This window comes from Myzus persicae, unplaced genomic scaffold (genome assembly GCF_001856785.1).
Source record: "Myzus persicae strain clone G006 unplaced genomic scaffold, MPER_G0061.0, whole genome shotgun sequence".
NCBI lineage: Eukaryota > Metazoa > Arthropoda > Insecta > Hemiptera > Aphididae > Myzus > Myzus persicae.
Genome location: NW_019104333.1, coordinates 171,377 through 199,282, shown reverse-complemented (window position 1 = coordinate 199,282; position 27,906 = coordinate 171,377). Strand labels below are relative to the sequence as shown.

The 27,906-nt window shown below is 32.0% G+C and overlaps 1 protein-coding gene across 3 annotated transcripts; it reads left to right on the top strand.

Annotated features, from left to right (window-relative positions):
- The first annotated feature begins 926 nt into the window (after positions 1-926).
- Positions 927-26,379, top strand: LOC111041233 (axin). 3 transcript variants are annotated; one of them, XM_022325450.1, is made up of 17 exons: positions 927-1,391; positions 21,155-21,340; positions 21,430-21,516; positions 21,591-21,882; positions 21,974-22,195; positions 22,290-22,526; positions 22,862-23,035; positions 23,142-23,292; positions 23,351-23,470; positions 23,543-23,648; positions 24,183-24,340; positions 24,423-24,564; positions 24,627-24,735; positions 24,857-24,993; positions 25,070-25,244; positions 25,393-25,599; positions 25,757-26,379. In XM_022325450.1, the coding sequence occupies exons 2-17, from the start codon at positions 21,223-21,225 to the stop codon at positions 25,881-25,883; spliced, it is 2,562 nt and encodes an 853-aa protein (XP_022181142.1). In that variant the 5' UTR covers positions 927-1,391; positions 21,155-21,222; the 3' UTR covers positions 25,884-26,379. The 3 variants fall into 3 exon arrangements, with proteins under 3 accessions (XP_022181142.1, XP_022181140.1, XP_022181143.1); XM_022325448.1 differs by lacking the exon at positions 927-1,391 and adding an exon at positions 11,358-11,421; XM_022325451.1 differs by lacking the exons at positions 927-1,391; positions 22,862-23,035 and adding an exon at positions 11,358-11,421.
- The last annotated feature ends 1,527 nt before the right edge of the window (positions 26,380-27,906 follow it).

Below are 27,906 nucleotides of genomic sequence, written 5' to 3'. Positions count from 1 at the left end.
GCCCCCTAAAAGTAGAAATACCTATACCCCGATATAAATTAATATAATATTATTATAATGTAAAGTAATGCTGAACAACTAAACCGCAGTAAAGTAAGTACCTAACGTGCCGCCACCTAACCTAATCGCCGAATGCACGAATGTGCAAAAACACGTTAGGGCCGGATTAGCAACCGTAGTAATATTTATATTATTATAATAATTATCGAAATCTCCGAGGAGGCGGCGGCAACGATGGAATAAAGAAACAAAATATTAAAACATAACTAAAATATCGATAACCGTAGGACTGAGATCGGAGGCTGCGTGCAATAAACTAAAATATTGTAATAATAATAACATGGCTGCTGCAGTAACATTATTACCGTCGTGTCGTTATGCGAGCACGGCGAAACGACAGGGGGTAGCTGCGGCCTGCGGAACTGCTGCAGACGAATACGACTACGGTCCGAAGAGGGTACCGCGCACATCCAAAATATGTGCTCGGTGTCGGTCGTAAACGCGGTCGTGTACCACCAGCGACCAGAAATTTCGCCGCGAAACCAGTTTCGAAATGGTGCGTGGTATTGTTCGGGAGGGTAAATAATGGGCCCATTACAATGCCGAGTGCCGGGTAGGTAGGTAACTCACTGCCGACCGGTACGATGCGATGTTTTTTTTTGTTCATTTTCAAACCGCCAACGGTCGTCCCATAGTTGGAATGCCGACGGACGTTTCGCCGTTGTCCCACAGGTGGCGGTGTTGGCGGCGGGTGCGTTCGAAAATCTCGTCCGCGTGTACCGCGCGCGCCGCTCGAACAACGACCGGCACCGCCACTCGCCCCCGACCATGTGCGCGTCACCCTTCCCGTTCCCAGCGCTGTAACAAACTACTACGCAAGCGGCGGCGGCGGCACATCACACATTAGCCGCGCGCGCACGCACGCACATGAGCCCGATACGCACGCACACGGTCGTCGTATGAGGGGAAAGAAGAAAAAATAAAAGAGAGGAAAAAATCGAGAAAAAAAGAGAGAAGGAAAAAAACTCCGACGCACACAGCCGCGGCCAGGCCAGTGATCATCAGGAATTCCGTCCGTCCGTCAGTGTCCGTCCAGTCCGGTCCGGTCCGCCGCCGCCGAATCCGTCGGTTTTATTTTATTTTTGTTTTTTTTTTTAATTTTTGATTTGATAAATATTGTATATCATATTTTACACCTAACACCGCCGGTCTTGTGCCGTTTTTCGTCCTGTGACATCGTTGGTCGTGCGCAACATGTCCCGCGACGGTATCGTCGTCGTCGCGCACAACGAGTGTCATCGGATTTCCGGCACGTTTCTACGCGGCACGGCGGCAATAAACGTGACGACGATTGCGCGTGTTCAACATCAAAGGCCCGTCTGACAGTGGAGGTGAGTGTTCTTCGTCAAAGGCTTTCCGATTCTGCTTTGATGTGGTGGTGCGCGTTTTGCCGTTTAACTCGACACCCTCCCGCATCGCGCCGCCAGCACCACTGCCACCACCCTACACGCTACCGACTCCCAGCCCCCCATCAGTTGTGTTTATAATATTAAAATCCCTTTGAAGTCTCCCCAAAGCCCTTTTCATATGTATGTATACATATAAATATATATATTTATATGTGTAAAACTATACAACACATGCAACGCATTTATTTTATTTGTTAACAATGAATATCATACTTATACAAAAATGCCCCTGCTCCCTTTGCGACCTGTTCTACCGTAATAATTAATCCGATTTAAATGGGTTCCGATTATATTATACCTACCTACCCCCCATCGATACACATCAACACTTGCAGTGTGTACAAACATTGGCTACTTTAACGTCCATTTGACTATTGGTCGGTCACTCAGCGGCTGAGGTTGTGCGCATCATGCCATTTACCGAGATAATGTTATAGTGAAAGTAAACCCTTTTATGTATGGTCTTTTGATCTTGTGCAAGTGTTTTGTACGTTTGTTGTTTTCTTTGAAAAGTCTACGAACAACGCTTTAAACTTTTTTGGTTTGTCGTTTAAACCACCAACTGTTTACAAACTAGTTAGCAACTGCCGGTAACTGCACAAACACAATAACATACATTTCCAGATTGCATAAATTAGCATAACAACAATTTCAGAGATAATTTAATAAAAAAAATGGACATTTTACAATCATTTTATTAGTTACAACAAGGTATTACCTATATTATACCAATAGTAGTATAAGTACCTATTTTTTACTATAAACTTCTACCCATACACACAATTGTCTTGGTTTTTACTCACCTTCATGGTTTCGCATCTTTAAGGTTACATTTACAGTTTTTACTCTATTTAATATATTAAAATATCTAGAGTATCATTATTAACCTAACCTAACCCATAAGTAGGTAAAAAATAAGGTATATTTACTATACTAGTAAATGGACATTTAAATATTAAAGATAACCAAAGAAAATGACTTATTCCTTGAATTATTAGTACCTAACTACCTATGCCTATTAATTATTAATACGTATCTATTAAATGTTTATTGTTATACTGTGTACATTGATATTTGGTGTAAGTATTAAATACATTGATACGTTCCTGCTACAACATTATTGTTTAAAAACTTTATATTTTGCATAAGTCGAAAAACATTTTACTGTAGTTCAATGCAAGAATACCTACCTAAATAATAATTTTTTTCTATAAGAATAAGTATAAGAATATTATTCTTACATGAATTCCTTCTATTTATGTCGATGTGTCGGTCAATGTTTCCAAAATTTTTACTTGTTTAGCTTACAACTTGACAAGAATTTCTACTTTAGATTTTTATTTTTTAAATTAATAAGTTTGTTTGTATTTTATTTTTATTTATATCTAAGAATGAATTACTATGTAAAGGGCAGTTTGATACATAACCTTTGGTGTTGTCGTTGCTAAACAAACCTAAATTAAAAATATTATGAAGGCTAACATTCAACTTTATAAGAATAAAAAACTAATTGAATAGTATGTATCTAGGACTTAACCGAAGTACCGGTAGGTTCTAAATAGTTCACAAAATGTATTGAATAAATGTAAAAGGTTTCATCTAAATGTTAACCTTAATGAATAAAATATATCGTGTAGTTAAAATTTAAAATTAGGCGAATTTTAAAGCGAGGGAAGTCTTTTTAAAAGTTTATTCATAATAATAAATATAAAAGTTCTATACATTGATAGGCAATTTTTGTGGTGATTTACCTGTATCAATCAAATTATGAACAAAAATATTCCCAAAATAGAATCTCTGTACAGTATCTCCCAAAAGCAACAAATGACTAATTATCTTTGTAACATATTAATATATCTAAATGTTGGTTTTTCAACAGTTATTCATAAGAACTTAGAATAATTTAATTAAAATTTCCTTCTAGTTTACTGTTAAAAAAATACAGTTAAGGGAGCATTTAAGTAGGTATATTGATGTGATACGTAGGGTGATATGGAACTTTTATCATTAACTATTAATATTCTGCTTAATAAATTGTATAATTATTATTTGGATCTACCTCAAAAATTTAAATATTTTTAATTATTATCTGTATATTATAGATTTTGGCTCGGATTTTAGTAGCTACCTATGGATAACTTATGATTTATATTGCAGTTTTTTTGAAACTTTTATACTTGTTATAATTATTTTTCTAGTTTAATTCTGTACCTTGTTATGGTAGAGCTTCTTATATTTATATTTTGTTATTTTTTAAACCACTTTAATTTTATTTTTTTATTACCTATTCTGTATTAATGAGTTATGTGTTTGGGGCCAAAGTGACGCCGTTACACTGACCATTATGCACACAGTCATTGATTCATTTCATAGCACAGTGCAAATAAAAAAATGTGTGGTTCCACGTGGCCACCATTCCCTGTCCTGTCTTCCGTTTGCTTCATTCACTTTAAGAGACAAGAGAACATATTTTAAAATATAAATTATAGATGGTACTATAATTGCATTGAATATTTTTTTATATAAGTTGTTGAATCAACTGAGTGCCTTTGCTTCAGCCACACTCCAGGCTCTCTTTAAACTTCCATTTGTGCATAAGTTTGTTGCATCTCTGTTTAAATTTCTATATTTTGTGTATAAATTTTTTGGTCCCACCTTTTCTTGTGCGTTTTTAATTAAGTCCGACCGACTTTTTCTAAGAAGTTCCATTTGTTGTACTTGTTTAATTAGACATTCAGATAAAATGATTATTTGAAATTTTTTCTAGCAATTGTATATCATAATTACATAATTAGTTGATAATAAAATATATTATTATTAATTATCAATTTGTAATAAATATTCTTTTCAAGAAATGATTTGAAACTAAAGTAAGAATGTCTTGTAACCTAAATATTAATTTAAAATATATAAATTAGAGACCATAGCCACTACCTATAAGCCAATAAACTAATATCAAACTTGGATTAAAACATTTAATCTAGGGCTTGATTGTATTTTTTTTATGTACTCAAAGAAATAGTACACCCTACCCCTATTGTTATTTCTTTTAAGTTATTGAAGATTTAAGACATTTAGGTAGGTATTTAAATGAAAAATAGTTGAACATGTTTAATTGTCTTTAGGCATCCCTGTTAAAAATATGGCTTTAAAAGATTGTGTTATAAACTAGGTGTACAGAAAAATACACAGTACCTACTTAGAATACTGTGTTGATACCTATAGAAGGTTGGAAAACTGAAAGGCAACAGTGTGTGAAACGTGATTGGTCACATGATTTGATTTCAAAGAGAGAGAGAAAAAAAGAATTGTCTCTCCAAATTTATCAAACCTTGTTTTGCCTTTGATCTGGGGCTACTTCACATCAAAAGAAACTTTTCCTCTTGAGTATTTCCACAGCCACACGTTTTTATTATTATTAATTATATATTGTAAAACCTAAAAAATAAAGGAATGAAAATTATTAATAACTTTGTTGTCAAAGGTCTTTTGTGGAGTTATTTATTAAAAAAGTTTAAGTGGTTGCTTTTTGTAAGTTTCGATATTTTATTGTACAGTCACCTGTTTTTGTGATGTCTAGAAACCTCTTCATTTTCCCTCTTTTATTCTAGCTTACGTGTTGGTTGGTACTTGATTTAAAAGTCTTTGGCCTTCGTCACATCAAAGGAAAGTGATAAACTTTGAAGACCCATACACTTTTGTTCAGAAATTGATAGATACGACATAATAAGGTAAAAGACTTCGTTTTATGTTTATTTTTAGAAACCTTGTCCATTCTTGTTTTGTTTTTTATTTAGGTATTTATTTTTTGTGAAATATAATGATGTTGAATTGGTTTCAATTTTTATACAAAAAAATTGGCTCCAGTTCAAACGGTTTTTTTTTTTGTTAATATTTGAAAGGTTCTCCTCAAGTACACAATTTGGCAGTTCTGCAACAACTAAGTAGCATGGTTTTATTTTTTATTTTTGAGTGTTTACAATTAACTTTTGTAAACATAACCGTAATAAGAAGGCATTATAAATGAAAAAAATATAATCACAATAGGAATAGGGTTATGGTTTTCTTCCAGTCTGATATTACATCTTGTTTATATTTATAGTGAAAAAGAAGAAATATCAGAAAAAATAAAGACCTAATTAGTAATTATATTTCATAAAATCAAATATTACTTCCTTTATAATCTCCGTATTAATTTTGTAGGAGAATCAAGTCATTAGCTTTAGTAGTATGTTATTTTCAATAGTCGATTTAATTGTTTGGTATTTAGTACCGAAAGCTGAAATCTGTAAACACTAAATTTTAATTCACAAAATGCTCAAATTACGCTCGACGGAAAACCAACAATGAAGTGATTTTTATTCTCAATGACTAGGACACTAGGTAATGCATTCAACATTATAAATTCGTGTATAGCTTGTTCATTTGAATACGAATTAGTTATGAATAGGTGTAATGTTATAATACTTGTTATGTTTTTCATTATAGTTAAGATTTTAAGAATGCGTTTACTATAAGTAAATTTCATAAAATTTGGTTAATTTTTATTGTTACACTAAAATTGTGGAAAAGTATAAGGCGACAGCGGTAAGTATTGACCATTGAGACTTTGTTTTACTGTGATATTTTACATTCAACAATTTAAAACTCGAATTTTTTCACCGCGTTTCTCACGCGAGTCGAGAACTTCGTGTATAGGTATAAATTATTATCGATCGACGAACATGCAAAGTCGTTGAATATGTCCATATTTATTATTAGTGTGTTTGAATCTAAAACTCGAAATAAAATTCACACCGTTCGTCAACACCATTAACTTAAATCCCCCCTCCCCCTTGGGCCTTGATTGTAAATATTGTAGTATTAAACGACCGTCTCAATCGTCGTACTCGTCGCGGGAACGATGCTGCCTACAGCTCTTGAGCTCTATATTATTATAATATTACATCAGCTGTGATATACGTAATATTGTTATTATATTTATTCGATATTAACATCGTTTTTTTTCCCCGTCCGAGTAGACGGTAAAATTTGAGACGCACTGCGCTCGCAGTTCGAACATGTGGCATCTCTACTGGTGGCCGTTTGCGCGTAGCGATTCAACGCGTCCCCCGTCTCGCTCTCTCGCTCGCCCGCCGGTTTCTCTCTCGTCCACCACTACCACCGCCACTCAACCGCTCGCTCTCGCCCCTCGGGCCATTGTGTGGCGATTGCTTTGATCTGTGACCGACACGTATACGTATATAACCCCGCAGGCCGCACCGCCGCCGCCTCCACTACCGCCGCCCGTCCACGTAATATTCTTTCTCGCTTTAATAAGTCCCAATACACAAACGCAGTCGTCGCAGTCGTCGTCGTCATTATCTCGTAATTACAGAGGACCCGTCGCGAGGTGGATACGACGACGACGGCGACGGGCCTGCTGCACTGCAGTACGTCTTCTCGCCGTATATAATAATATAATAATATAATATATAATATTATAAGCCGCGGCGGGGCCACTGCCTGTGGTGGATGGTGTGCCGCGGTCGACGGACTCGCCGCCGTCTTTTACGACGCGTCCTCCGCCGTCTCTCACTCGAGCGCGCGCGACGTCTTTCCGTTGCGCGCCACACGTTCGCGTGTAATTACCCCTTTTTAAAAATCGTTTTTAAATAGCGCCGCCTCTCGCAGACGTGAGCGCGGCGGGACGAACCATTAGGAGGAGGCGGCGGCAGTTAGGTCGCGTGTAACGGATTTTTGATTTTTATTTTCTTTACTTGACTCGTCTTTTTTTTTATTGGACGTTGTAAAATTCGACAAAACGTACGTTCGAAGTATGTCTCCTAATCTATATTTTATAATATATAATATCGTGTTGGCCCGAGCCCGTATAATAAACGCATTATTAGTATACCTATATGTATTATAAATCGTAATATTATGCAAATGTCCACTGTCCGTCCTATTGTTTATCTCGTTTTGTTGACGCTATGTCGCTATAGTATAGTGACGTAAAACGAGTCTCTTATCGCGCCGGACAAACGACGGCGGGGGCCGATCATGGGGTAGCGGTCGGCCCAGTGAAATAAGAAAGAGAGTTGGCGGCAGAACTAACCCATCTGTGTAATACTCGTCGTCACCACTGCCCACGAGTTTTTGTAGGGCGAAAAAGACGCCGACCAATAAATAAATAAAATAACGTGTCCTGCGTCACACACGCACACACCACGAGCTTGGATGTTAGCCGCGCCTAATGTTCGAATTACCGACCGTGACTAGTTTTTTTCCTCATGTGTGTAAGTACACTTAATTTTTTTTTCTCGTTTTTTTCGACCTCTGTACTAACGGTTTGCCGCGGCTGCGTCGACGAAGCAAACATTTTTCGAAACAATATTATATTATATTATTTGTGTACATGAGGCGATGCTAACTGTCCGGCTTGCCGTCAAATGCGAGTTTGTCTTGTGGGCAGTGACTACCTTAAAATAAGGGTTTGATAAACCTAATGAATTATAATAGATTATATTATTATGTATATTACATCTATGTAAATAATTAGAAGTAAAATTTTGTTAACCGGCTGTACCTTCTATAGATTATACGTAATAATAATCATTGCCAATGTCATTATATTTAGTACAAAGTATTTATTTATACATCTATTCAATGTGTATCATCATTACTCATTAGCGTTCTGTTCGTGAATCTGTTAAATTACGGTTTTTGTTGAAATGAAAGCAACAGTGTTTCCTGTAAAGATTTAAGATAGTGCCTAAACGCTTATTATTTTGATATTAGCATTGTTGAATTATGTGCATTATAATATCAGATAATTTTGTCCACGAGCTTGGGTCACAGCGTACCTATTGTATTTTTTGTTTCGTAACGTGTCGCGGTGCGCATAATGCCATTTCCGGTATCTAGATATTGTGTACCGACTACCGACCAATCTTTATGCGGCCAGTGCGCTGTATGTTAATTTAGTTCGATCTTCTCGTCTTAACAATTGTTGATTATCAAATATTCGTTTTTACGTGATCATAACACACCATTCGTATTCTGCAGATTGACATTTTAGAAAGGGAGTGGAGAGATATTAATACGTCATAACTCATAATATATCTTAGCAGGCGATGAACTGAACAATTTGGCACTGCAACTTATAGGTTAAGGTCAACAGCGAGGTCCATTTTTAAACGCACGTTTTCTGGGTGCGTGTTAAAAGTGAGATTATTTTTCAAAATAACCATAATATATTATTTTACGTAATGCAGTTGCTTACAGATATTGTAATTTATAATTGCATTATTCTTTCATATTTTTGGAACAGTAAAAAGGAATTTCTATTCTAAGAATCGTTAGTCAAATTTAAAACTATTTCTTCTTGTTTACATCATAATACATTAATACATAATATTATATACAATCGGCCCAATCGGGAATTCGGGTGTCCAGCAATCCCATCATAGTATTCTTTTTTTGACAATATTGTATAAACAAATTAGTTTATACAATTATCAATGTTAAAACTGTTTAAAAATTACTCTTAGGTTTTAACTATTATCAATCATCAAAATTTAATCTAATGTATTTCATTTTTAAAAATATAAATAATTTGAAATGATTAAAATTCTTTAAATCCTTGTAAATTAATCAGTAATAATAATCATTTGTGATAACCAGTGTTTAGATTATTTTATAATTAATGCATTAATTAAGTACCTACATTTATTACAATTTATTATGACTTATGAGTAAATTATTGATCGGTTGATTATTATAATATATAACAATTGAACTACATAGCACAATCTATATATGTATCGTTGAATAAATCGTTTATATAGTAAAACAAAATGTATTTCACATTTTCACATCACAGCCTCTTGATAGGTACAAGTACATATTACGTTTAATGATATTGTGTGAGTAAGATTTGTATCGCCTGAATAAGAAATCGAAGGAAAAAGGAGGAAGGGACATTTTTACAGTTAGAATAATATTGTCTGTCCTAGGCGGCAAAGAGTCGAAGGAAGGCGTCGCCATCGGCCAGACGAGCATACAGAAGAAAACACACGCTGAAACTCCGGGTATAGAAATGTTGTTTGTGAAGGAGGAAGGCTGGGTGGGACCGTATCTAACGCACATAATACCTGGTGTGCATTCTTGTCAGATTATTATTGCGAGAGGAGAAAAATGGGGAAAAAACTACATACACACAACACAGATACCATAAAATGAAAGAGAAATAGACGGCACCGACAAAACTGGTCTGCCCATGATGTCCATAGCGAAAAAAAAATTTAAACGCCGATAACCATCTATACGTATACTGGTTGGCATCCCTATACATATATCGTTTTGACCATTCTTTATCGGAAATTATGTCCAGTCAACTTACGTTTTTTAAATGCCAATGTTCCAAATAGACAGTATGTAAAAGCCTATGGGTAGTGACGTAGAGTATAGAGAAATATTGTTCTGTAAATTGTCTCTGAGCCAAGAATACACTACATGTGAGACAATATTTAAATAATAAGTTATTAATTGAAATGTAGGCAGTTTCATTAGTTCTGAATAGATATTTGTTTATTTTTATTTTGTTTGTGTTTCTCCCATTTCTCCCATTTTTTATAAATAAATTATAAGTTTATATTATAATACAAAATTATAACTTAACTACCTAATGCACTTTTTGATTAAATTAAAACAACTATTAATCATTATTAATAATATTATAATTACTATAAATAATATATACTATTAATTATTCATATTATCGTACATACCAAAAAAATACAATGAAATTAATGAATAATTTTTATTTATTAGATGTATTTGAATCATATTTATAAATAAAATTCAATACTAGGTAAAGAGTTAGTTTATTTATGAAATAAATCGATATAATACTCTACATATAATTTATTATAAATATTTATAAATTATATTCTATTTTACCTTTTGGCTATTTCAGAACCAACAGTTCAGTTATATTGCACAATTAGAGAACTATAGGTTCTAATATGTTACGATTTTGTATTTATAATGGTATACCTTAAATAGATCAAAGGTTGAAGTTATTTAATTTGATACCAATTATTAAGTTCAGATACTAAAATGTTCTATTTGTATTTGAATTTTTATCATACGAGTTAAGTGTGACATATTATTTTTTTAATAAAAATAGTTAGGTAGGTATTGTTTGAAATGTTACATTTCTGTTGATATTATGAAACATTACATACAAACACGTGAAAACATTACATAGTTATTCTGTAAATTACTTGTATTTGATGTTTGTCGAGCTTCAATTTTGATTCAAACAATGAAGTTATTTTCATTTATATCATTTATCATGTGTATACGGCGTTAAAAAATAAAATGAATCTTCAAACACAAAAACTAAAGTCCCTTTGACATCCGAACTCCCTTTGACTCCTATGCTTCTTTTTTCCTCTTTACACCTCCCGAGTTGACATTTCGTTTTCATTAAACTCTGTCGCGTTTTCGTTTTCGAGTTTTTATTAATCTTTAACACGACGCGTTGCTGCAGTTCTTCCTAGTATACGGCGCGGCTGTCAAAGGATCGCAAGTCCTTTTTGATCCTTTTGTGTAATATTTAATCTAGGACACGCCAAGGCTTTATATTATTTAATATCGTTGTTTTCTGATTCGTAAAACAACTCTTCAGCTTTTGTGCGTGGAGTCGGAGGAGCATCAATTTCAGTCGTGACAGTGCTGCGCCGGGGGTGGAGAGAACTTAAAGTGCGAAAGAAAAAGACCCTTTGTCGCAGTCCTTACCGATGACTTTCAGCATTCTGTCTCGCCCGCTCATGTTGACGACACGGTTTTGCCCTCCCTGCGTGAATCTTAAATAAATACGATTTTGCTGTGTTTGTTCATTTACGTATTATGACAATGTTAGAAGTTTATAAATTATGCTCTATCACACTACGTGTTTTTCGTGGTATGTATTATTTTTATATTTTTTAATAACTTAAAAAAAATGTAAACTGCCTAATAGTCTGATTAAAACTATTATTCTACTATCTGTTATAATTATATATTATAATATAAGTCGATGTCTTGTATTATATGTTAATGTATTAATTTCTAAATAATTTTGGTGTTGTTTATATTGTAAAGGCTACTTAAATAGTATTTAAATCATTTATTGTATAGTCGCATCTCGCATACCTACTACTATATTTTACAAACATTTTACAGTGTCTTTTAGTTTATTCTTGTTTATTTATATGACAGTTAAGAAAAAAATATTTGAATAATTATATCATTCTTTACAAATAAATAATTTTAACTTCACATTTTTAAGATTTATTATCATTTAATATTTTAGTATGGAAATGTATGGTGTTTAAATTGTGTGTAACAAAAAAAAATAATGAACATTCTATCGATAACTTAAAATTTTGGTTAGTTTGCTATTAATTTTTTAGTATTAGTGTCATCATATACAATTTATGTAAAACCCAATTGATTGATTTTTTCTTATAACAATTAATTTAATTTTGCACTTGTTCTAAGTATAATGAAATTAAAATGAATACGATTTTATTAGGCATACATAATTTAGCAGTTTGTAAATAGTATATACGTTATAATATGAAATTTAAAAAAAAGTTAATATAAATTGATTTACGTAAATATTATTATTTGTTTTTATAGTTTGTTCTATCGTTTTAATTTATAACTTTTTTTATTTGGAAATTGTAGTTAAAGCTCTTACTAGAATGCATCCTAAGTATACAGTGTGTTCATGCTGAAGAGGTATTACTAAATATTTTAACTTAAAGGCATTGGATTGAAATTGGGTTTTGGGCAGGTGAACAAGAAGTATACCGAAATACACATTTTGAGATATTTATTTTCAAATGTTTAACATATGATCGTTACAAGTATGCGATATACAACTTACTTTAATTTAAAAAAGCAACCACAATTTTTTCTTTAATTTTGTATAGGCTATTTATTAATAACAAGTTTTTTTTCCTATATACAAAATGTACAAAGTTAATATAAGCGTGCATTTACGAAATATCTATTTTTTATTTATTTGTTTTTAAAACCTCCTTATTTTCATCATTTACTTAAATTACATGCTTTCATATTTGCGAGATAAGATAATACAAATTACAAGATCAAACATATTAAAAATATGTTTTTTCTACGTCTTATCAGTGAAAAAATAGTAATTTCACAAAACTAATCTTGGATATCTCTAATACTCTAGTATATAATGAACATGCTTATAATTTTGCTATAAATCTTGTAATCAGAAAAAACTTAGTACAAACATTTTAAAAAAAAATTGTCAATTTGAATTTGTTATAAAAAAAAGTAAATTGTTGTTCAAAAAAATATGTATTTGGTAGTCCCTTCTCCCTATTTCAATGCAAGGTCATCTAGCTGAAATATTTAGTTATATTTCTTGCACAAACTCGCTGAATATAATAACAGTTTGATTTGATTAAAAAGGTTTGACTTAAACTTAAAAATAATAGTTGTAAATGTAATATAATATTTATATAATTATTAATTAATGTACTTTTAATATTTCTATTCATAAAAAGGTTTCGGAAAAAAATTGCTGCATATTCTGTTTTTCTTGATATTATCTATATTTTATGATTAGTCGTGATTAGTTGTGATTATATTGTACTAGTAATAGTTTACTTTATTGTGGTTTTGAGTTTATATTTACCTCCGCTCTTGAATTATCGTACCTGTCTTGTTCGCGTGACGATTGTTGGTTAAACATTTTCATTTGGCTGTTTTTTTCGATTCATTTATTATGCCTACATTCTTTTCCAAAACGGGTTTAGATTTAAGTACCAATCCATTCCACCCCAGGGGGGTAGTTACCCTACGGAGGAGCGGTCTTCCACCGCCAGACCGTTGTTTGTGTCATTGGCATCCCGTCTCGGGGCTCTATTAAGTCTGTCCGCTGTAAATATATATGTATATCTATATATATATATATATTCATGCTATCGCTTATACACACACAAACATACACACAAGCAGTAAAAAATATATACGATTTATTTCCTACATTTTTCCCTTCTAATCGGATCCGGCCGTTTCTGTAAAAAAAATAAATAAACAATAAAAAAAAAACGTTCAAGTGCCTTCGCGTTGTAGACAGTCTCTTTCACCGACAAAGAGAGCTTTGTGTCTGTACCGCCATTATCTTGGACGACTAATCGAACCGAAGAAGTCGGAATACAATCTATACACCGAGGTATTTTTTCTTCCCTCCCTCACTTGCACCGCTCTTGCCATAAGTTTTTTCTGGGATTGTCCTCTATATCTTGTTAGTGACACATTTGTAATTGTGCCTGTGTATCTTGACCTGGCCTCCGGCAACAAAAGGACAACGCACACACGCATTCATACGCAGATGGGACTTGTGACTGACGTCGTATACATTATATTGTACTTCGATATAATATACTGTTTGACGGAGTAAATGGAAATTATAGACTGTCGGAAACGCGAGTGTATTTCGTCGTCTGTGTGACGAGATAGTGTACTACGACACTACTGGTTTTGTCACCGCCTCCGTTGATGACTGACTCTATAATACTCGTTTAGCTGTTGGGAGAGAACCTCTTCTCAATTTAGGTACTTCATCAATGGCGGTGTAACATGGCACGTTGAACTCGTTCGTATAGATAATACATTAGGTATATTGGAATAATTTAGTATAAATTATAGTATACCCAAACCCAACTATTGCTATTATTTTTGTTTAGGAAATTTCTTAAGACTTTTGCTTGGAAGTTTCTGTAGAGTCATAACTTAATAACCAATAGACAATATTAGACTGTAGTATCTATTTCCTGCTTATTATTATTTGTTTACTAAAATAAAATTATTCATAATTTTGGTCAAGTTTTAACTATCGTACTTTTACCATGTAATAATTATATACTTACAGTAGTATTTGTAGAAAACACTGAAAAAAACTTAACAGGTTTATTTAACTGCTGAAGCGTTTACTAGTACAATCGACTAAGTTAAGGAAAAGTAATAACAACTTATATGTGATTATAAGTTAATTTAGACTTAGGTACCTAAATTATTCATTTAAATTCGGTCGTTATTGATTTTTTTGATTTATGTTCGTCTAGCTTACTGTCTTATTTTTATGGTTTGGTCTTTGTAACTCTAGTAATTTTATTTCTAGAAGTAATTAATAGTATTAGCCAATAGGTACAACTTAATATGATAGCACCTACATTACTATTACTATTTAATATACAAATCAATTAATTTATCATGATTTAAACGTTTTTTTAAAAATGTTGTTACGTAACTTTGTTTGCTTGTAAGTTATAATTTATAAGTTTTGTTATGAATATATTTATAATAAAAAAGTTATAAATTCATTTACATATCTAGATATTTTGTGATTACTGTATTTGTTTTACAATGATAATATGTGTGTGTGTCTTATGTCACTCCATTTTGGATCAGATAAAATGCTTCAATTTTCAATTTGCAAGGTGGTTTCTGGCACCAATTTAGATCTAGTTGGTACTCTTGGTGAACAAAAGTAGAAATTTCACAGTAGGTACTAAAATGATTGGAAAAACTGACACAGTTTGGAAAATGGTTATATTTACGCAACACTTGTTTTCGACAAAATAAATTTTACTTGACAACAGTTAAAACATCGAAGATACATAGACACAGTTTTAACTTTTTTAAGTTTAAACAAAAAATAACGATTCGACTTTATTTTAAACCCTAGTTAGGTATGATTTATCTGTATCTATAAGCTTGTACTAAGTTAAAATATATAAACAATAATTATTGTTTAGGTAATATTATATCCAATGTTTTGGCAAAAACTAGTTAAACCTTGTGTGTTTACCTATATTTGTAATATTAATACCTATAAGAGAAAAAACTAAATCCTTAGAAGCAAAGGCTGTCTCAACTCAGAATCGTTTTTCCTAGGTGTTAAATTCGAATTTTATCGTAGCTAGGTATTACTAAATTCAAATGTCAATACACCCGAGACCTGCTCCTAGTGCAAAGCAACTTTTTTCGGGATTTTTTTTTACAAACATTATTTATACTAAATCTGATTTTTAGATGTCTACTAATAAAGAATAAATTGCAAATGATCACTAATTATTGCGTAATTGTTACTCGATAATAACTAATAATAGTTAGGTACTTAAAATTTTTAAATTATATTATGCTCTGTCAATAAATTAGGGAATGGCGAACTTTCATATTTTAACTTTATTTTATTTATAATAGGTAATATGTTTTATTAAAAATATTATACCTAGGTACTTGGTACCTTTATATAGTATATTCATTAAATTTCAAAGTATAACTTTGTGTACGCGTTTTGCTGCAGGTTCAAAAGGAAAAAACTCCAATAACTTATTGTATAATATAAAAGAATGCCTCGTGGCCAACAGACTGTGCTTATTGGTATTATATAAAACTGTGTGCGCAAATAAGATGAAGAAAAAAATAAATCAAAACATACAATCGCGTGGACTTTTTGGAGTGAAATACGCATTTAAAAAAAAGTAAAACAATTTTGTTAGAGCCGAGTGTGGAGTAGAGGAAGGAAAAAATTAAATTTCCGAAAGCATACGTTAGACGCAAACCGGATGATTCGATTTCGTTTTCATCCCATTGCGGTTTTCAATGCAATATTCGCTCAGACTCCTTTCTTCAGTGCCGATTGCAGCATTGGGCGGGGAATTGAATAGAAGTGCATTTTCCAGTCTATGAACATCACACGAGAAGAGACTTTGTCGCTTATATATATTTTTTCTTTCCGTTATATATCGATGAAATTAAATTTCATGCTTGGTAAGAAAAATATATTTAATACCAAATGTAATACCAATTTTATTGCGTGTAATCGGATAATAAATATATGATATATAATATTATATATTATAGCTTATAGATAATAATATATAGTATAGATACTTGGATAAAATTTAATTTTCCTAGATTTGTTCATATCCTTGTTTAAGTTCTATTAGCCTTATACAAGTGAAAATACAGTAATGCAATTTAAATTGAATTATAGGTCCAATGTAAATATATCATTGAAAGAGTTAAAATATTAAAACAAAAAAAAAATTCGTAATTCTCTTCTTTTCTTATCTACTACTTATTAAATATATTTTTGTAAATTCATTAAGTCATAAGTTATAAGTTGAAGTAGGTATAATATATGTACTAAATTTTAAAAATACACAATTGTATAATTATGTAAATTATTCAAGTACTAATTAGTATAATCAATGACAATATAATAAATTCTAACCTTTATCATATCCAACTTGCATTCAACTTTATGATTTATACTTTTGAATTTTTATATCATAAATGTTAAGTATAATATTGTACAGAATGATTGATTAAATTCGTTGTAAGAAAATAAACATAATGTAGGTGAATGTATGAATCTTTTGTAAAATGTCAATCCATTTTGTCAAGAATAGAAGCAACCGATATGTACCTATATTTTCTTTTTGAGTAGGTTCTTTAATTCGATCGAGTATTTCGTTCTTAAAAAAATAAGTAAATAAAAACAGTATATACAATACTGAATACATATATATATAATATATATATATTGCATGATATATAGGGTCCAGTGGTCAGCATCTTAATTTGTTTGACCCGTACCAATGTACTATCGTCTACAGTGAGTTTATAGAATTTTCAATATAATAATATAATGTATATACTATATTATATACTTCCCAAAAGAAATCTTTTATCTCATCCCGGTCGGCGATTTGTCTTTAACTTTCGAATTGCCGCTAATTCGATACACGGTTAATAAAAGAAGTAAAGAAGTATCTATAAAAAAGAAATACAAAAAACACAAACGAACCGGAATCCATTTACTCCGGGGCCTTTGATGTTTTTTATTTTTTATTTATTTAACCGTCTATGTGCTCGCTAATGATATAATATACTGTTGTCTGTTGACGGTGTCCAAGTAAAATTTCGGTTTACTGCACTTGCAGACTAAACTTTATTATGTATAATATATTATTATACAATATTATATACGAATGGATTTATATTATAGAGAGAAAAAACGTCAAATCTTCCGATCCGTTACCAATTTATCACATACGATTATGGATTATCGTTCGGACAAAAGGTCAGATATACATAATATAATAATATACGTATGATAATGTATATATTATAATATATTATTGTCATTAGTGGGCATGTGCGTGTAAACCCGGTCGGGTTTTACACACGATTTCCATTTCGTCGGCATCTTATAATAATAATATGATAATATAATAATATTATATTATATATTATACACGCGTGCACACTAAACCGCCATCGCGGTATATATCAATCCTCTGGTATATTCCTCTTCTATACCTAATACGGTTTCGTGTACATAATAATATATTCGAATTTATAAGTATACACACACACACACACACATGTAGAAGGAGTTGTGGGGTTGTGTTATGTGCGAGTATAAAAGTTTCGAGAATCAAACGGCTCGCGGAGAAAACACACCTGCACGCCGCCGCGGCAGTGTAATAAATTAATAATAAAAAATATATATAAAAATAAAAAACGTAAAACCTCCGACCCGCGTGGCCAACGACGAAGAGACGAGACCGAGAGAGGAAAAAAAAATATCTAACTTTATGCGTGCCCGCGTCGCGGCGGTGGCGGCGGCGGCGAGCGAAAATCGGGGTGAAGGGAGAGTGTAATTTTGTAATGAACACGAACTGGCGGCGCGGCGTCGGCGTCGCAGCCCGGCGTCAAAGAGGCCGACCGGTTCTGCGCCGGCGGATCGGCGGCGGGGCGCGGGGGCCGAGCCGGCGGTATAAGGCAACCGGTGCAATAATTACATGTGGCCGAGTGCCCCGAGGCGGTTACGCTTCACGGTAGAGTGAATTGTTGTAAAAATCTCGTCGGGACGCCCGTGTATACGAATAATGTATAGTAATACAATGCGGTATATATAGGTGTATGATATATATTTTGTTTTTATCTCGGGCCGCGGACGGCTGCGTTTTATATATATTTTTTTTCGTCCTCCCTCCCCCCCCCCATAGCCGCCTCCCAGCACGTCGTCGTCGCCGCCGACCTTGGGAATCCGGAATACGCGAAAGAAAAAACCGAAAACTTACGAGCAATATCGATACCTATATGTATGGCGGCCGCCGGTATCTATACCGTGTACCCGTCGCATTGTAAAAATAAAATGTATTTATTGTGCAGTGTTCTTATCGAACGTCGCTTATTATTGTTGTTGTTGTTATTAAACGCACGCTCCCCTTAACCACCCCCCCACCTAAAAACAAAATCATCCACTGCGGGATCGTTTCTTCACCATCCGGCGCTTATTCCTTTCGACGACATCTAGTGTTGTCTTACTTTTTTAAACATTTTTTACTCGACCGTCCAAAATTTTGTTTTGATTTGCTGTCCGGTAATTTCCTAACGTGTGTAATGCGTCGGTATTATAATATTAACCGCCACCGTCGTACTTGGTGGTTACTTGGTATAGCGGTATTAGTATCAGTTAATACTGCAGTATCCGTCGCAACTGCATATAAGACTAAGAAAAAAATTAATAACAATTTGCTCTCTCTTTGTGATGGTTGGCTTATATTATTATAATAATATATTTAGTGTGTCGGTTTTATCTTTCGTTTTTCGAAAAAAAAAGAAACGCCCCTCTAGAATGAAAAAAGTATTATGATATTGTATTAGTTGGTAAGGTAACCCGTTCAAAGAAAGTATCGTTATTCTAGTTGTTTTATGCGATTTTCGAGGGATGGTTTTTTTTTTCATTTTTCCCCGCCGCTTCACTATCTTGAGAATCCTGATCCCACTACCCCTGCCAGCCGACATTACCTTTGAACTTATTATTATTTTATATGACTTCGAGGCAAAAAGTAATTTTTATCTCTTGTTGAAATGACGAAAAATAAATTAATAGTTACATGTAATTAGGTGATATAAATAGCTATTTCACAGTAATAATTATTAATTAAGCCTTTTTCAAAAATGTATTCCTACTTATACACTATATTTATAATATTATATTCATATTTACCGTTATTTCTTTAAAATTAAAGTGTTTCTTTTTCTTATTCAAAACACCTCTACGATATATTAACTACTTAATTAGTTAATAAGTTACATTACCTGGCTAAATAATTGATCTAGTTTTATTCAAAATAATACTTTTATCTTATCTTACTATAACCTATTGTGTTGCATTATCTACCTATAATTTATCATTATTATATTTTAATTCAGACTAATATTTAGATAGCAATAGGGCTATAGTTTCTTTTCTTCTTAAATTCCTAAGTTGTAATAACAAAATAATTATAATTGCTGTATTAATAATTAATGATTACTTTTTTTGTTTAAATTAAAAGTTGATGATTAAATGTCTTTTGAATAATTATAAATAAACTATAATATTTATCATAGCTTCAATGTTTAAAGATGATTACTTACATTCAAGAATATACATTATAATAAAAATGAATATACAATAACAGCTACCCATTTGCATTGGACTCAAACATTTTCAACGATAAATAAATACCTATCTATTTTGCTTGTAAAAATTAACATAAATGTTGATTAATTTAACTATTCATTAACATAAGTAAATGTTATTTTGTTTATAAAAATAATTTGAATAATTACTTAGTATATCTATTTCTGATTTTAACAATAAATATTTACAATTTATATTATCAATTCATTATTTTTTTTTTAAATAAGTTCCTTGTGTTTAGTTTCAGCTGTTTACAAGTATTGAAGTATACCATTTGTTTACTATTAAATACCAATATAATATCTCATTGTTTGGAGTAATTCCATATTTTTTTCAAAAAGATCCTGTCAATAAAAAAAATATATATACCTATCTCAAGAATATAGGAGAAGCTGTACAGGCCTGCTGCCACTTATTAAATGTTGATAGACATATGAATTGATCCAAAAAATCATAATTTTAAAAAATCCTATTGTGCAATAAAAAGACCCTACTTCTGGCACATATCATATTTTTATGACTTATTGTTCCCCGTTCTCCAATCCAAACTGTATTCGCTATCGATTATCCGGGTGGTTGTTATACAGCGGTACCGTAACAAGCGTTGATTCTGCGTACTACCGCTTCATCGATCGACAACTACTTGAGTCCGGTTCTGTTGTGCGCAGCTTACCCATATCATATTTTTAGTATTATTATTTTTACTTTAAAAATATAAATAAAAAATCCATACAATATGGATTGTGGTATGTATTGTTTAGGATAGTTTTACTTTCATATTTTTCCTTGTTCATTCTATTCAGTTGGCTTATCATAACTAATGTTTGTCGAAAACCGGTAATCATACCTTAAGGGTTGTGTTTTTTTAGTATTCTTATTTTTTTGCCTTGAGGAAACGTTCATCAAAATCATTTTATTATTTTGTTTTGACATAACATATCATTCAAAGTAGGCAATTGAGATTTTATATTGAGAATATGATTTAACTGTTTGATACAACTGCCAAGCTACTACTAAGCGGCCATTTTGTTTTCATTAACCCTTGTGTAGTAATAATAATAAAAATGCAAACAAAGAATAAAAACTTTATGTCATGAACAATTCTATTTTTATGTTTCAGATCTATTTCGAAATGCCTGTAACAGAGGTAGTAAGGAGCGTGACACCAATAGCTCCATACCTACGGTTATGATGAATAATAATATACTAATTGACTCCGCCAGACCAAAAGTTTTACCGGGAGAAGAGTCTGAGCGATCGTCTGAGGACAACGCATGTTTAAGTCAAAAATACAAAAACAGTTTTGGTGAGTTCATTGTGTTTTAATGATATCTTATAATACTACCATTTATTATGTATTTTAACTTAACTAATATATTTTTTAATATATTAAAGAAAATAAATGTGTAAGATGTCGCAAAACACAAACCGAATTATTAATGGCTGGTTCCAAATGCCGTGCATGCAGCATTCAAGAACATGGTAAGAATTTATTAATAATTTTTTAATTAATATTAACAAATGTGTATTAATTAGAAAAAAATTTATATTTTCAGCTGGAAGTGGTGCACGCCACGATTACGAACCAGCCAACGGTGATAGTGGTGACCGGGGATCATTATCCCCAAATGATGGCCAAAACTCTGGGCCCATGTTATGGGCCCGTAACCTAGATTGCTTGTTAGCTGATCCTAACGGTGTAAATCTTTTCCGGCAAAACTTGAAGCTGGAAGAAGAATCCGGACAAGGACAACAATGCAGCAAGGTGCTGGAGTTTTGGTTAGCGTGTCAAGGGCTTTATGGTCACACAGACCAAAAAGCTGACAAACTGCGTTCTATTATTTACAAGTAAATTCTTAATGTTATAATAATATCAATATATTTTTATTTAATGGTTGGTAAAAAATTTATGTAACATAACTTTTGTTGTTTCTTTTAGAAAACTGTTCCTAAAAGCAGATTTAGGTGTAGATGAAGAATGTCGAAGGTACGTCATGCAGAGGGTTAAAGTATCCACTGCCAACAAAACAGCTCTTCCTAAAAATCTGTTTGACGAAGCCCTTGTACAAGTGGAAAAATTTCTAAATGATACATTGTATCCGGCATTCCTTCAATCTGATACCTACATCACTTATATTCGGTCACTGAATTGTGGCATTGAGTAAGCTTAATTTTTTTTGATGTTCAATTATTATAGTTTTTAAATACTTAAATACTTAAGAACTAACTTAATATGTATTATTTATTTGTTTTAGTTTTTATGATGGTAAAGTAGTGAATCACATACCAGATACTGAAGAAAAAGTAGTGCCCTCAAGATATCAAGCACCTCCAGATCGCAGTCAAACTTTGTTAACTCTTAAAGAAGATGCTGAATTGTCCAGCCATGAACTTAAGCAATCTAAAGACTTCCCTATGAAATTAACCCAGTCCCTTTTGCACATGTCCCAAAAACAACGGTCTCATCTGGAAAAAGGAGAGTTTTTACAGAGGTAATATATATATTTTATTAGTTAATGATTTTTGCATGTGAATTAGAGATGCTTAAAGTATCATCATTTGTGGAGTGTTTAGTCATTACAATTTATTGGTCAAGATATGAGTCTTTAATAATGATAAAAAAGTATACTTTAACATTTAATTTTTTTTACCCACAAATTGTGAAAATGGAACATTATTTGAACACGTTTTGCTTGTTATTTGATTAATAGTATTTAGGAATTAAGCTTATTGTTAAATTTATTATTTATAGTTGTGCATTTTATTTTATTGTTGGTTATTGTATTGTATTTGCATTGTTTTTTTTGTGCTTGGTAATCAATTGTAGAGCAAAGACTTCAAAAATGGGCATCTACAACCCAAACCCCAGTACCCCTTATCACCAATCCTGGTGGGGCACAAAACCTAGAGCTACGCACGTATCTTACAATCCAACTTCAGCTCAGGACAGTGATCTGGCTAGTCTTAGCGAAGCTTCTGTTTCTACAGATTGTTTAAGGAGGTAAGTTTTTGTTTTTTTGTAATTTTGCTTCTATCTTGCAACAAGAAATCATGTAAGTACAAAAATGTCTGCAAAACCAAATCATTAATTAAAATTAATTTATTAGGCAATTATCTGAGATTCGTGATCCAAAAATAATAGCCAAAAAAAGTGCTCAATTAGAAATGAAAGAAGTGCAGAAATATGCTCGTAGGAATGTTGAGGGTTCTATGACTGCTACAATCATCCCCCGTACTATGAGAGAGCCCCAGTGCAATGTAAGTAATTTTGTATATTGTTTTTTCAATATTTTTAACAATCTAAATATGTTTTTAGAAACCAGCAATGGAACCAAAGATGTTTGCTTCTATACTCACTGAAAAGTTAGAAAAAATAAAAGTGGAACGTGATATTGAAGAAAAATGGGATAATAAAATGATTAAAAATCTTTCAGAGGTGTGTGTGCTGAATAAAATTTTTTTTGTATACTGTATTAAACTGGCTTATACATATATTTTTAAATTTCAGCTTAAATTCGACAGCGAATCTGGCAAAATTGATGATCCCAAAATGTTAGACGAAATGTTTAGAGCATCTTTAAAATTACCTGATGGCAGTGACGATGAAATATTAGGTGTGTTTAATGAATCAAATGTTAACATTGCATGTAATAATAAAGAAATATACTAATCACAAAAATATTGTACTAACATCTAAATCAACAAAACCAATGTTTATGATTAACTAAACACAATAATTAACTACCTTGTGTAATTTTTTTATTACTACATCGTTCTACAATGCATACCTATACTTTATATCAAATTAGAGTAACCTCAGGTTATCCGGCTGCTGCAAAAGGCAATGTCAATGAGTGTGGCCAACACACATCAAGTTTGTGCTCTCACAAGAACCACTTTATTATTATATTAACCGCTTAGCTTGAATTTTGCTAAGATTAACACGATAAGCATTTTTTTGGCCATAGCTGATTGTCAGAAATGAAAGCTAACAGCAAAAGTAAATGAAAACCAATTTAATCGATGGTATGGTCTGACGGACCAGGTAAACATTGGTCACTGCCTGAGATTACTCTTATTTGAGACAGTATACATCCTTGTTTGTTCTTATTATCTATTTTTCTAACTTCCATTTATTATGCGTTTAGATCAACATGTACAAAAATACTTTAAATCGCCTCCTAAATCACCTGAACAATCGTTACACAGGCGACAAGGTTCAGGCAAAGTCAACCGACCTGTTCAGCAATTTGCCAGTACTTATTTAGCAGCAGCTAATCCTAATTTGTCCAAACGCAGAGACAAAGTTTGTTTATTTTGCACTTGCTCTTACAATATTATAGTATATATATATGTATATTATACGAACTTATAAATATTATTATCAGGATAATCGAGCATCTGGGTACGATAGTGGCAATTACACTGACTTTACAGCGGACAGTTCTGAACCGGGCCGCCATGTGCCAAAGAGTCGATCTATACCAGATTATCAAAATTTTGTTCCAAATCCAGAGCTCAGAGTTTCAAGTATGCATACATTGAAATATAATCAAATTAAAAAATACTGATATATTCAATTTAATGATTAGGTTTAGGACGTCACACTTGGGGTAGCCGGCGTACAATGACTGACAGTGGAATCAGTGTTGTATCAGGACAATCGCAATTGCCTACCAATGTCAACAAAACAAGAGAGGAGTAAGTTTATTTTAATTTTATATTTAAATTTAATTTTAATCAATCTGTGTACATTAGTATTGTTTATTCATTATTCATTGAAGGAGAAAAAAATAACTAATTTGTTATATTCCTATAATAGCAGGTCGACCAATCGTTGTATGGTATGGCTTCAAGAAAGTCCAATGTGTGCTGGTGATGCACTTGCCGACTCAGGTCCAGCTTTTAGCTGGTGTACTGCGTCCGCTAATACCACGACTGCTAAAGCCTCTTCCCACGGTATGTTATTAATTTTTTAGTTTTTTTTTTCATCAACCATTGTTCTTACATTTTACAATATGTATTTGTTTTTTAGATTGCGGTAACGTAGATTGTGGTAGTAGTGGCTCCTGGACAAATCACATGCCTAAGCAGCCATTTGTTGCTGACCCCAATATGCCACCACCACCTTTCCCCAATACAGACAATCAGTTGATAGAAGCTGGGCGTAGGCTCAACGACCAAATGACGAAGAAGAATCACAAACAGAGGTATACTATTAATTTTTTAATAACTGTTAGTGAAAAATGCTGTCATTTAGAATAATTTTAAATCCATCACACATTACATTGACTATTTAGTATTTTACATTAAAAATTGAATATATTGTTTGTATATTTTAATGTCAATAATGTTTAGGACTTCTTCTTCATCATCTGGCCGTGGACTACCCGCAGAAGAATCAGCTACACCGTCAATGTCTAGTGCAATCACAGCACCCCCAACTACCACTACTGTTGTGTACAATTTCAACGATGAAGAATTCCCATTCAGGAAGAGAATAGCTGGACATCCAATCACATTAAAACAGTTTATTGAATGTATGCCAAAGAAAGGACATTACAGGTAACAGTTTTTATAATTTTAGACATTTTTTTCTAAAATTTCATTTATTCTCAACATTTGTATAAAACTAAATTTTAAGCACATATTGTTATAAATGAAACAAAAAAAAAAAAAACCATTAACAGCTAATCTATAACATGTGATTTTTATAACACAGGTATTTCTTTACTACTGAATTTGATGAATCTCCATCAACCGGCATCCAAGAAGAAATCACTGACGACAATCAGATGTTGCCGTTATGGAAGGGCAAAGTTATGGCTAGCCTTAGACTTATCGACTGATTGAACAATATTTAATTAATTTATTATATTTTTTATTAAGTGCCTAGTTTAAGGAACAAATGACTTGTATAATAAATTTGTAATTGTTAATTGTTTTTAAAATACCTTAAGACTGGATTTTAGTCCAAAGGTAACAAAAAAAAATAATAATGTGTAATGTAAATCAGTGCCTTAGTTATAAACCAAACACTAATCGATTCCCAATGACTAGTGTGAAAGAACAATAAAAGTGTGACATTGGTAAAAGAAAAAAGACTTATATGTTTTGTAAAAAAAACAAATTTTATTGTGTTTTTTTTGTTATTGCAAAAAAAGAAGAAATGTATAAATTTTTTATAGAATATGTTTTATTTTTATATACCCTAATTGTCCTTTTACAATGTAAAAACTTGAAATTTTTGATTTTTGTTATTAGCTGTGAAAAATATTAAATGTAATGTGAATATTTGTGACCTACAATAAAGCAGTACAATGATGGTTAACCATCCATTTGTAAGAATAAGCTTTTAATCCACTGAAAAAATAAGTTTTAGTTTAAAAATATAAAGTACAGAAAATTAGAATGAGGTGTGCTCAATCAATTAAAATAGGTAATAACATTATGTATGACTTGGGTTAGAAATAAATGTGATAGAGACTACTGTTTAGCCGAAAAACAGTGACATCACATACTAAACTAAAATAATATTATTTAGTTGACTATATCTTACAACAAGAACTAGAACGCTTTGTCATAATGAAGCTTTTGAAATTGAGGAATTCTTTCTGCTTTTCAATTTGTTATAATCTGTTATTTTTAGTGTTGATATATTTATTGGTTGTACATTTGCTAACATGCAATGTATTCTTTATGATTTACAAAATAAATAAATATTATTAACCTAGTTTTTTTAGAACTAGCATTAAGTATTGTTGATAAAATACTAATTAATAAATTAATAGATATTTAGCAATGAAACTACTAGGCACGACCTTAGAAGATCATGATACTAGGTTTATCTACTATCAATTGACGACTACTAATTCCATAGACCTATAAGAACAAATAAAATAGGGAGGTATCTATAATAATATTTCTATAACTTAAGTAATAAATTATTACTAAATGTAATATTAATAATACTTATAACAAAAAATATATATATATATAATAATATGTTAGGTTAGGTACCTAACTAGATATTTGAAAATGTTAATAAGTTATGTTTCCTACTTAATTGTTTTAAAAAATAATTTCAAAAAACTTGATACAATTTTAGAAACAATGAATTATTGTTAGTTACTTTATTTTTATCACCAACCATGACACCATGCAATGTGCACAATTGCAACTTTGCTGCTCATCTCAAATGCATAAAAAACGATGTAAGCTGCTTGAGCCTAATGTGTGGCAATTCTTTGCGGTTTCCGCTCGTCGTGTGTGTAGTAAATGATCATTAGTACATAATTATATATATTGTATACTCCACACCAATCACCCACGTGCACACTCATGTTATTTAGTTATTAGATCAAAATATTCAAAATCAATTTATGAACTTAAAATACCTTTATGCCTGACAAAAATTTAAGCACTTCCAAAGTGCTAATTTTTAAAAAGTGTGAGATACTTGAATGCAGTAACACGATTCCTCTGTTGGAGCACTTTTTCAATTTTAGTAAATTCTTGACGGGAATAATTATTTTAAACGTTATCAATTTTTCGTATTTAATTATTAAAAACTATTAAAAATATTGAAATATGCTTCGACCGATGGAATTAACTTCTTTATAAAATCAAAAATCATTACATTTTTAAAATTAAACCATGGTAGTCTATAGAAGTACCTTCATTTTTGCCAGTCGCTAAGCTCGTTTTGTCGAAAAATCTATTTACAGGGGAATCGAGATTTATATTTATTCATTATTGTTCGTAGTTACTTTACCCAAACGTACAGGGGATATCCTTAACATTGGTTTCAGATGTCACAACAGGATTAAAAACAGTTTCTGACACAGATATTTGCAAATATAATGCATGCTG

Excerpts from the sequence above, each read along its gene's own strand:
- LOC111041233 (XM_022325448.1), top strand. The coding sequence starts at position 11,367 with ATGACAATGTTAGAAGTTTATAAATTATGCTCTATCACACTACGTGTT. Across the intron at positions 23,036-23,141 it reads TCTACAGATTGTTTAAGGAG|GCAATTATCTGAGATTCGTG; the intron begins GTAAGTTTTTGT and ends TTAATTTATTAG. Across the intron at positions 24,736-24,856 it reads GTCAACAAAACAAGAGAGGA|CAGGTCGACCAATCGTTGTA; the intron begins GTAAGTTTATTT and ends TTCCTATAATAG.